Below are 12,217 nucleotides of genomic sequence, written 5' to 3' on the forward strand. Positions count from 1 at the left end.
CTGGAGTGGTCCTGAGGAAGTGAACAAACGAATATGATGGACAGTAGGACCCTGAGGGTAATGAGTTCACAGCCAGAGAACAAAGGGATGAGCACAGCATGGCTAGGAAGGGGGGAAGGGAGCTTTGCCTCGTGGAGAGAATAGTGAAAAGGATGCTGGGTAACAAGAGGCCAGGATTGGGAAAATGCGAAGTGAGCCAATCAGGATATATGGCCAGGTCAGAAGGTGTATACATTGGCCTATGGGAAGCTTGTATGCGAATCTTGATGTGATTCAATCAATATGTGCTGTGATTTATTTGTCTTAGTCTTCACTAACTTTTGGGAACTTTAGAAGACAGCTGTGTGTGTTCTAATGTCCTACGAGTGAGTCAGCCTTGCAAGCTGGTGGAAATAAAACAATAATTGATACCTGCTAATCCATCTCAGATTTTATTGAGTCCAGACTGGCAACAAAGAATCAGGGATTAAATTACCAAACGTGACACCACTGTTTAAAAAAGAAGGTAGGCAGAGAGCGGGTAATTATAGGCCAGTGAGTTTAACTTTGGTAGTAGGGAAGATGCTGGAATCTATCATCAAGGAAGAAATAGCGAGGCATCTGGATAGAACTTGTCCCATTGGGCAGACGCAGCATGGGTTCATAAAGGGCAGGTCGTGCCTAACTAATTTAGTGGGATTTTTTGAGGACATTACCAGTGCAGTAGATAACGGGGAGCCAATGGATGTGGTATATCTGGATGTCCAGAAAGCCTTTGACAAGGTGCCACACAAAAGGTTGCTGCATAAGATAAAGATGCATGGCATTAAGGGTAAAGTAGTAGCAGGGATAGAGGATTGGTTAATTAATAGAAAGCAAAGAGTGGGGATTAATGGGTGTTTCTCTGGTTGGCAAACAGTAGCTAGTGGTGTCCCTCAGGGATCCGTGTTGGGCCCACAATTGTTCATAATTTACATAGATGATTTGGAGTTTGGAACCAAGGGCAATGTGTCCAAGTTTGCAGATGACACTAAGATGAGTGGTAAAGCGAAAAGTGAAGAGGATACTGGAAGTCTGCAGAGGGATTTGGATAGGTTAAGTGAATAGGCTAGGGTCTGGCAGATGGAAAACAATGTTGACAAATGTGAGGTTATCCATTTTGATAGGAGTAACAGCAAATGGGATTATTATTTAAATGATAAAATATTAAAGCATGCTGCTGTGCAGAGAGACCTGGGTGTGCTAGTGCATGAGTCACAGAAAGTTGGTTTACAGGTGCAACAGGTGATTAAGAAGGCAAATGGAATTTTGTCCTTCATTGCTAGAGGGATGGAGTTTAAGACTGGGAGGTTATGCTGCAATTGTATGAGGTGTTAGTGAGGCCACACCTGGAGTATTGTGTTCAGTTTTGGTCTCCTTACTTGAGAAAGGACGTACTAGCACTGGAGGGTGTGCAGAGGAGATTCACTAGGTTAATCCCAGATCTGAAAGGGTTGGATTACGAGGAGAGGTTGAGTAGACTGGGACTGTACTAGTTGGAATTTAGAAGGATGAGGGGGGATCTTATAGAAACATATCAAATTATGAAGTGAATAGATAGGATAGATGTGGGCAGGTTGTTTCCACTGGCAGGTGAAAGCAGAACTAGGGGGCATAGCCTCAAAATAAGGGGAAGTAGATTTAGGACTGAGTTTAGGAGGAACTTCTTCACCCAAAAGGTTGTGAATCTATGGAATTCCTTGCCCAGTGAAGCAGTTGAGGCTCCTTCATTAAATGTTTTTAAGGTAAAGATAGAGAGTTTTTTGAAGAATAAAGGGATTAAGGGTTATGGTGTTCAGGACGGAAAGTGGAGCTGAGTCCACAAAAGATCAGCCATGATCTCATTGAATGGTGGAGCAGGCTCGAGGGGCCAGGTGGTCTACTCCTGCTCCTAGTTCTTATGTTCTTATGTTCTTTCCCTGTCACTGTTATAATTCCCTTTTCATTCCTGAATCACATGCTTATTTGGATCTAACTACCAAAATACTGGATTGGGCCCCTCTTTCACCAATGGTGCTGCTCGCAAGAAGGACAGTTCTTCAGCCTCTAAGTGGAATTACTGCCTACTATGTAGAGAGAATTATTAGTTGTTGAAAAACCTAATTCATGCTGTTTTCTGTTATCAATCACTGACATATTAGTCAATTAGGTTCCCAAAATGTTGATGTCAGTGACAAGCTGTGATAGTTTCAAAGCAAATGGCAGGTCTGGTGAAATATTCTGAAGTTGTCCAGCTGCTTACCTTGAAGGGCTGGTAATGCCCAGGGCACACAAACTGAAAGAATGTGTAATGATGGTGCATCTTTTACAATGCTGCAGTTGTGTATTATTTCTCTCAACAAATGATGACTGACAGGAGGTGAGGGGTGGTCCTCCTGATGTCTGACAGGAGGTGAGGGGTAGTCCCTCCTGATGACTGCCAGGAGGTGAAGGGTGGCCCTTCCTAATGACTGGCAGGAGGTGAGGAGTGGTCACTTCCGATGACTGACATTAGGTGAGGGGTGGTCCCTCCTGATGATTCAAAGGAGTGGGGTGGTTTCTCCTGATGACTGACAGGTGATGAGGGGTGGTCCCTCCTGATGGCTGACAGGTGATGAGGGGTGGTCCCTCCTGGTGACTGACAGGTGATGAGGGGTGGTCCCTCCTGGTGACTGACAGGTGATGAGGGGTGGTCTTTCCTGATGACTGACAGGTGATGAGGGGTGGTCCCTCCTGATGACTGACAGGTGATGAGGGGTGGTCCCTCCTGGTGACTGACAGGTGATGAGGGGTGGTCCCTCCTGATGACTGGCGGGTAGGCGGAGTTGGTGCGGATCACTGAGGTGGGGCTCACCGCGCGTTTCAGGTTTGTGAGCCGATGACATTACTAATTGGGAGTGCCTGTGCAACCTCGCGAATTAAGCAGCAGCGGCAGTCCCCCCTCCCACCTAATTGGGAAGTCATTTCGAAGTTGTCTTTTCGAAGTTGTTAAACGTGAGTAATCCGTCCCTCCCCCAATTGTTAAATAGAAGGATTAGTGCCAGAGTCCGTTCGTTTGCAGGGCCAAATGGGTGCGCGTTGGCAGCTTGTTTGAATATGAGACCTAGCTCATTCAGCTTTCCTTTGCAAAGTGGATAACAATATGTTAATTTATTGGCTTTAATGCGACGTAAAATTAAGCGTTTCTCCAACGTAAATAACCTGCGGAATGTAAGATCTTCGAGTTGTGTTTGAGAGATGTTAAACTCTGCTGGTTTTGCCAACTATCAATTTTACAAAATATTTCTGAGCAAGCTGTAATGTTGACAAATTTAAATAAACTTTCTTCCAACAGATTAAAATGTATAACGGTGGGGCCATCTTTTCAGTTTTATTATTCGATCAATTCGCAAACTTTAGGATGCCTGGAAATTTATATATGTTGCTTGATTTGAATCGTTTAACCTATCTCTTAAAGCATTTTCGGTTGCTAGTAAGTTACTATTGTGGCTTCGCGTTAAATGAGCTAGTGAAAAAGATAAATAGTTGCTCTTGATAAAATGTCAATATGAGGTTATTGTGAATAAACTACAATTGGCAACATTTGAGGGGCCAGAAATCTTTGAATTCCAAGTGTTGCTAAATTTTACATACTCGGATTGTAGAAGGGCATAAAGAGTACTGTAAATGTACTAAATGAAAATTACAAATGAACAACCTCAGCTTTGCATTCAATAAAAAGTTTGAGCTACTTTTGCCTGTCTGATTTTGCTGTCGCATCTTACAAATGGCTTCTCTTCTTGCTGCTTTCGCATGGTCAGAACGGTAATTTGATACAAAATGTTGGGTGAGGTAAACTTAAACTCATCCAAATCTCTGCAGCCTGTATGCAATCAAACACACCTTCTCACACACCTCATTTAGCATTGCTTACCTACATTATTGGCTCCCATTTGCCAAACACCACAAACTTAGAAATTCTTATCTTTGTTTTTATAACCTTGTAAAAGTCACCTAGTCCCTCTATTTAAAAAAAAGTCACCTAGTACCAGATGACCATAGACTGCTTTCTCCTTTGAGGAGGAGAGCTGACTGATGGTGATTTAACCTGAGGATCACCACACCTCAGGCACGGTTCAATAACCTCAGCGGGTATGGGAATTGAACTCACAATGTTGGCCTCGCTCTGTAATGTGAACCAACTGTTCCCTCAACAGAGCTAAACCAGCCCCCAACCTTGTACAGCCTATGAGAACTCTCTTCATCTGGCCTTTTATGCATTCCCCACTTTTGTTTAGACATCAATTTGGTTTGATCAAATTTATGTGCAGTCAGAGTTACCACTGGGAGAAGCCCCATGGAATTCTGCTACAATACCCTTTGTGATACAGGCACTTTATGGTGATAAAGAATCGTGTTTTAAAAGGAGCCACCAGATCTCCAGGATTGTAATGTTTTCTAGTCAATATATTATGATAATTCCAAGTTGTACTGTTTGTAATGGTGGGATGTGGATTTCTATTCTTGCTGTAGCTGAAATATTGATAAGACATTCAAATATTCTTTTGAACTTGTTGTCTTTTGTCTTAGAATCATAACATCTCTGCAGTGCAGACGGAGGCCATAGGGTGCATCAGGTCTCCACTGACCCTTCAAATGAGCATTTTACCCATGTCCACTCCCCCGTCCACCCTGTTCTATCCCCGTAATCCCATAACCTATCCTGCACATCCCTGGACGCTAAGGGGCAATTTATCATGGTAATTTCACCTAACCTGCACATCCTTGGACTGTGGGAGGAAACCAGAGCACCCGGAGGAAACACACGCAGACATGGGGCAAATGTATAAATTCCACACAGACAGTGACCCAAGGCCAGAGTTGAACCTGGGTAGTTGGCACTTTGAGGTAGCTGTGCTAGCCACTGTGCTACCGTTCCTCCCTAAATGGAGGTGTTAACCCATTTTTAACCAATTGATTATTAATAGTGGACAAATGAACTTCATATGAATCATGGAATGATTACAGTGACGAAGGATGAGGCCACTTGGTTCATCATGTCTGTTCCATCTCTTCAAGAACATCTCAGCTATTCCCACTCACTCATACTTTCCCCATAACCCTGCAATGTTTTCTTGCCTTCAGGTAGCTATGCGTTTCCCTTTAGAAAACCACAATTAAATCAGCCTCTATCACATTTTGAAATAGTGCATTCCATATCCTAACAATTCACAGTGTAAAATAGGTTATACCTCATTTCACCATTGGTGTCATCAAATTCTTGACCTTTCCGCCAATGACAACAGTTTTTCTCTACCTGCTCTGCCTAGGCCTCTCATGATTTTTGAACACCACTATCAAATTTCCTCTCAGCGTCTCTTCTATAAGAAGAACAACTCCAGCTTCTCCAATCTATTCATGGAACTGGAGACCCTTATCCCTGGAACCATTCATAAACCTTTCCTTCACCCTCACTAAAGCCTTCCCACCTCTCCTTGAGTGCAGTGCTAGAATTGGATGCAGTATTCCAGCTGGGGCCAAACAAACAAATTCTTTGCTTTTGAACTCTATGCTTTAACAAGGACTTTTTTTTTTTTTCTTTTTTCTTTATAAATTTAGTGTACCCAATTCATTTTTTCTAATTAAGGGGCATTTAGCATGGCCAATCCACCTAGCCTGCACATCTTTGGGTTGTGGGAGCGAAACCCACGCAAACACGGGGAGAATGTGCAAACTCCACACAGACAGTGACTCAGAGCCGGGATCAAACCTGGGACCTCGGCGCTGCGAGGCTGCAGGGCTAACCCACTGCGCCACAGTACTGTCCGAACAAGGACTTTTCTAATATAAGGACTCTACTAATTTTGTCCTGGATTATCAGTTCAGCAAGCTTTCACACCACCAAAGTTAAACTCACTGGCCTGTAGTTGCTTGGTTTATCCTTGGTGAACAATGATGTAGCATTTGCAATTCTCCAGTTCTCTGTCTGTATCTGAGGATGATTGGAAGATTATGACTGGTACTTCCACAATTTTCACCCTTAGGCCCTCACTTCCGATGAGATATAAAACAGACTGAGGAGTCGCTATCATCTTTTTTTACTCTTCCCACAGTCAAAATCTATCCCAATATGCTGGTGCTCCGAGTAGGCAAGGCTTTGACAGCAGGGTTGCCTTCCCAGCTTTTACTGAAAAGTAGGATTTAAAGCTAAGCTTGTTTTTCGTCTGTCAGATATGCAGTTTGTTGTTTGACTTAACATTTTTAAAAAAAACTTTGTAGACTATTGTGATTTTTTACTTTTACTTGTGGAAATATGCTTTGAATTAATGTGCTATGGTTAATCTGAAATTTCTGTCTAAACTTTGTATGTAAAATATATTAGCTACTGCTTTCCAATGTACTTGAAGGCAGCAAATTTTCAGTTTTGCTCAAGTTGTTCAAAGAAAAATGAAGTTAATAATTTGTTGTAAAATTGTTGCAGGTGTTCCTTGATCTGTGTAGGAGTCCAAAAGATGACGGGAAGAGAGCAGGCCTCACTGTATGAAGGTTCAAATGTACGTCTTGTTAGATCTTCGAGTTTACGAGCATTTCTTTTAATGTGAAAATCAAAATATTATAGGCATCATTGCAAATTTTCTTGTGTCTACCGTTAATTGTAAGTGGGAGGATGATGTGTTTCAAATGAAAGCAGCTTTAAAATCTCATTTTGCAGGTAGTGCTGTTATATTAAACTTCCTCTTTTTATACAATTTAATATATCTGGACATGTTACATCTGATTAGAATTGATGGGGCAGGAATTATATGAATGTGAAACGGTTGCAATAAGACACTGAGGCCAATATCCTGTGCTCCAAGGAAGCCTAAAGAATATCTTGCCCCTGATCCCCCAAAATAGGCATTTGCTATTGCTGGGCTATATTAAGAATCGCTTTGTTCATTTGAGGCCTTGGTCCATTCCGCTTAGATTTTCTGGACTTGTATTCAGCCCAGCCAGGGTCTGCCTCCAAAGGGTATGTATAGTTATTTATTTGTTAACGTTGATGATGAGTGCGTCTCCTGGCTCTGGAACACTGCTGCTGTTGAGGCAGATGACCAAAATTTATATTCTTTGGTTGGCTGACCTGCAGACAGAGGCAAGATAGGCAACAGTAGCTTGCTGATTTGTCATGCTCATCATTTCCTGCACACACTGCATGCTTCAGAACTGTTCCAAACTAATTTCCAGGGTACTATTGTTGCCAACTTAATGGGTTATATTTTCTATTTTGCTGCTGCAATTACAATAAGACCATAAGACATAGGAGTGGAAGTAAGGCCATTCGGCCCATCGAGTCCACTCCGCCATTCAATCATGGCTGATGGGCATTTCAACTCCACCTACCAGCATTCTCCCCGTCGCCCTTAATTCCTCGCGACATCAAGAATTTATCTATCTCTGCCTTGAAGCCATTTAGCGTCCCGGCCTCCACTGCACTCCGCGGCAATGAATTCCACAGGCCCACCACTCTCTGGCTGAAGAAATGTCTCCGCATTTCTGTTCTGAATTTACCCCCTCTAATTCTAAGGCTGTGCCCACGGGTCCTCGTCTCCTCGCCTAACGGAAACAGTTTCTTTACGTCCACCCTTTCTAAGCCATGTATTATCTTGTAAGTTTCTATTAGATCTCCCCTTAACCTTCTAAACTCCAATGAATACAATCCCAGGATCCTCAGCCGTTCATCATATGTTAGACCCGCCATTCCAGGGATCATCCGTGTGAATCTTAAGGATCTTAATGACCTAGCAATGATCTTAAAAGTTCACATGCGGGGGGAACCTCACCCACCTAGATTGAATATTGCAGACGCTTAGAAGTGAGATTTTGTCCATATGGAGGGAAAATTCTGGGGAGCAATTTCCCAATGTATTTTCAAGCTTCCTACCAGGAGCACAAATTTGTAAACTTAGCCATGCATTGCATAAGATAATCATATGGTCCAGAATTTAGTTACTGACATGCTTTTGAGATAAAGGGCCCCGTCAAAACCAATTTTCACTCTGGGAAGGTGTGGGTGTGAATGAGCCAGGCCCGTGAACACTCAAATCAGATCGGAGGTGGCCATAGGAGTGGGCAAGTGCCAAGGTGGCTGGTTAGAGGGCCCACCTCAGTTCCTTGGAACTTCACCCCAGTTGTTTTAAAAGCCCTTATGCTCTTCAGTTTTTGACTCTCATAACCCAATCCCAGCCACTTCTCACGCCCCCTTTCATGTCTTCCATGGGCCTTCCATGCCCTCATGTCCTTCAAGTCCACTCACCTAGCATGGAGGATGAACAGACCAATAAGACGTATAATAACACTGGCGAGTCTTGAGATACTGAGAGAAGCAAAAACATTCCGAAATCTGCTTTGGAAAACAAACAGCTTTTCCAACAAGCAAAGTGTTAATAAAATGTGTTTATGGTATGTGGGCATCGCTGGCAAGCCTAGCATTTATTGTCCTCCCTTAATTGCCCTTGAGAAGGTGGTGGTGAGTTGCCTTCTTGAACTGCTTCTGTCCATGTGGTGCAAATATACCCACAGTGCTGTTTGGAAGGGATCTCCAGGATTCTGACCCAGTCAGAGTGAAGGAATCACAATATAGTTTCATGTCAGGATGGTGTGACTTGGAGGGGAACTTGCAGGTGGTGGTGTTCCTATGCAGCTGCTACCCTTGTCCTTCTAGGTGGTAAAGGTCATGGGTTTGCAAGGTGCTGTCAAAAGAGCCTTGGTGAGTTGCTGTAGTGCATCTTGTAGATGGTACATACTGCTGCCACTGTCAATGGTAAAGGGAGTAAATGTTGAATGCGGTAGACGGAGTGCCAATTAAGCAGGCTGCTTTTTCCTGGATGGTGCTGGGCCTCTTGAATGTGATGGAATATGCATGATTCCAGGCAAGTAGAGAGCATTCTGTTATACTCCTGACTTGTGCCTTATAGACTTTGGAAGACAGGAGGTGAGTTATTCACCGCAGAATTCACAGCCTCTGACCTGCTCTGGTAGCCACAGTATTTATATGGCTGATCCAGTTCAGTTTCTGGTCAATGGTAATGCCCAGAATGTTGCTAGCGGTGGATTCAGTGATGGTAATGCCTTTGAATGTCAAGGGGAGATGGTTAGATTCTCTGTTGTTGGAGATGGTCATTGCCTTGCACTTGTATGGTACAAATGCAACCTGTCACTTATCAGTCCAAGAAGTTCCTACTTCATATGGATATGGACTGCTTCAATTTCTCAGTGTCAATCAGGCAGAGCCGTTAATAATAATTGTAACACAAACTTTTCCTCACTTCACACTTGTCTAAATAAACATCCATATATTGATGAAACAGAACAAAGAATTAATAATTGTTTTAGCTCATAAAGATGGCAATCAAAGCAAGCACTCCACCTGCCAAAATAGAACCCCTGCTGAGCTAATCCATGAGTCCTCGAGCTCAGCCAAGCATAACGGACAGCATCACAAAATTTCAGAGTTCTCTTCATGGTGGGCCATTGCTTCTCCCTGAATGTTTAAAAAGAACAATTATCCACCAACCTGCAAGGCATTGCTGTAACTTACTTTGTATAAGGATTGTGTCTTTAAAAAAGTAATGTAGGGGCCGTAAATTGGTTCCGCAAGGATCTATTACACGACTTCCGGTGGTGCCGATGTGCTGAGCGGATGCACATCAGGTGGCTCTCCTCCCAATCGGACCCAGAATAGCAAATTTTCCAGGATTCTTGGCTTAAAAAGCCACCCAAAACTCCTATAAGCCTAAAAGACACTAAAAACAAAGAAGCAGAAGGGATGATTCCTGGACCTGGAAAGGGCAGCAACCGACCAGAGTGATAGGATCGTGGCCTAAGGGAACCTGAGAGGAAAGGTAGAGGACCAGGAAAACAGGTCCAGGCGATAGAACGCCTGTATTGTGGGTCTGCCAGAGGGGGTGGAGGGAAGGGATCCAACGGCCTATATCATCCACATGCTGGGCAACCAGGTCGGGAGGAACAGCTTCCCAAATCCCCCAGAACTCAACAGGGCACACAGGTCGCCCTGGCCAAAACCCAAGACTGGGGAGCAGCTGAGAGCAATCATCGTGAAGCTGCACCGGTACCAGTACCGGGAAAAGATCCTGAGATGGGCCCGACAGACAAAGCCGTGTTCGTGGAAAGAATACAGAATAAGGGTTTATCAGGACGTTGGGGCAGACCTCGCAAAAAAAAGGGCCGAATTCAATGAGGTGAATTTGCCTCTCTACAAGAGTGAGGTGAGATTCAGCGTGCTCTTCCTGGCCAGACTCTGGGTAACATACAAAGGAAAAGAGCAATACTTCGGCACCCCGGCGGAGGCCGAGCAGTTTGTGAAAACTAACAGTCTAGAACGCAGCAGCGGTGAGGGCAGCGGGGTAAAAGACGGAAAGTGGAAGACAAAACGGAACCAGGAGCTGTCGTATGGACTCTGTGTTTGCGGGGGCTGTGCTGCCTCGTTCTCGGACCAAGGTAGAAAGATGGAGAGAGGGAAGAGAGGATAGGAGAGACAGGTGAGGGGGCGAGGAAGGGAACAAAGATGGGCAGACAAAACAGAGATAGGGCGAGACCAGCTCAGGAAGGGGAGCCTCCATACTAGCAGGGAGGGCTAGCAGGGGAAGACAAGCAGTAAGGGGGGCCGCGGTGCACCTCACTGGGGAGAGGGAACATCTGGTCAAGGGGGGATGACAGGACAGAAAGGGAGGGGGGGGGAATAATAATAATAATCACGTATTGTCACAAGTAGGCTTCAGTGAAGTTACTGGGAAAAGCCCCTAATCGTCACATTCCGCCGCCTGTTTGGGGAGGCTGGTACGGGAATTGAACCTGCGCTGCTGGCGTTGTTCTGTATTACAAGCCAGCTGTTTAGTCCACTGTGCTAAACCAGCTCCTATAATATAGTGGGGAGGAAAGGGAGGAGGGGAAGGAGGGAATGGGGGAGATATCACAGAACAGAAAAAGGTCAGAAGGACAGGAAGGGGTTGGCAGCAAGACAGACACTTGCCTCAGCAGGCATGGAACAGGCCGAGGAATCAAGATGGTGCCGCAAACAACAACTTTGGAGGGTCCCTAAACAGAGGGAGACCCCGGAGTGCAGGGGCGCACCCAAATGGCGTACACAGAGTTGGCGGCCATGTTGGGTGCTCCTTGGACAAAGGGAAACCCCGGAGCGCAGGGGCCCGACCTCATGGGGAGAGCGGTTACCACGGCCATTTTGAACGGCCTTTAACAAAGGGAAACCCTGGAGTGCAGGGGCACGTCCACCAGGTCAGTATGGTTGATCCCGCAGGACCGTGGGGGTCAGAAACCCCCCACCAGGGTAGTCACCTGGAACGTAAGGTGAATTAATGGCCCAGTGAAAGATCCAGAGTCTTCGCCCACCTGAGAAGCCTGAAGGCGGCCGTAGTCTACCTGCAGGAGACACACCTGAGGGAGGACAGATTACTGGTAAGGAAGGGCTGGGTGGGGCAGATGTATCATTCATGCTATGGGGCAAGGGCTAGGGGAGTGGCCATACTGATCAGCAAGAGGACGAGATTTACTGAGACTAGGATGGTTATGGACCCGGGGTACAGTACGTCATGGTCAGCGGTGTCCTGGAAGGTACACCGGTAGTACTGGTAAATGTGTATGCCCCCAACTGGGATGACACAGGCTTTATAAAAAAGACCATGGCGTATCCCCGACATTGACACGTAACAACTGATTATGGGGGCGACTTTAACTGCGGCCAGAATCCGCTGACCGACCGATCGAGCCCCAGAACAGGTAAAATAACAGGCATGGCTAAGGAACTGGGAGCATTTATGGAGCAGATGGGGGCGGTGGACCCATGGAGGTTCATGCACTCAGGAGAGAAACAATTCTCGTTTTTTTCACAAGTGCGCAAGGTATACACCCGTATCGACTTCTTTGCAGTGAGGAAATCGGTAGTTCCAGGAATTAAAAGAGTGGGGTATCCCACGATAGTCATCTCCTAACACGCTCCGCATTACCTGGATGTGAGATTGGAGACGGGCCATGCTCAGCGCACCACATGGAGGCTGGACACGGACCTACTGGCTGATAACGCCTTCTGCCAAAAAACATCGCCGGCCATAGGCAACTACGCGACTAACAACTGGAACGGGGAAGTATTACCTTCCTCGTTCTGGAAGGCACTGAAGGCTGTGATCTGAGGAGAAATAATAGCGTACAAGGCACGCAGAGATGA

General features: G+C 45.3%; 1 protein-coding gene across 3 annotated transcripts in view; it reads left to right on the forward strand.

The window, feature by feature from the left end:
- Window positions 1-2,805: 2,805 nt before the first annotated feature.
- LOC119977721 (piwi-like protein 4) overlaps window positions 2,806-12,217 on the forward strand; it is a 110,983-nt gene continuing 101,571 nt past the window's right edge. The window contains exons 1-2 of one of the 3 annotated variants that reach the window (XM_038818905.1): window positions 2,893-2,991; window positions 6,458-6,530. In XM_038818905.1, the coding sequence (XP_038674833.1) occupies window positions 6,489-6,530 (42 nt within the window). In that variant the 5' untranslated portion in view covers window positions 2,893-2,991; window positions 6,458-6,488. Of the gene's footprint in view, window positions 2,864-2,892; window positions 2,992-6,457; window positions 6,531-12,217 lie in introns of those variants that run through there. The other 2 variants (XM_038818906.1, XM_038818907.1) reach the window with 2 other exon arrangements.

This window comes from Scyliorhinus canicula, chromosome 14 (genome assembly GCF_902713615.1).
Source record: "Scyliorhinus canicula chromosome 14, sScyCan1.1, whole genome shotgun sequence".
NCBI classification, from domain to species: Eukaryota; Metazoa; Chordata; class Chondrichthyes; order Carcharhiniformes; family Scyliorhinidae; genus Scyliorhinus; species Scyliorhinus canicula.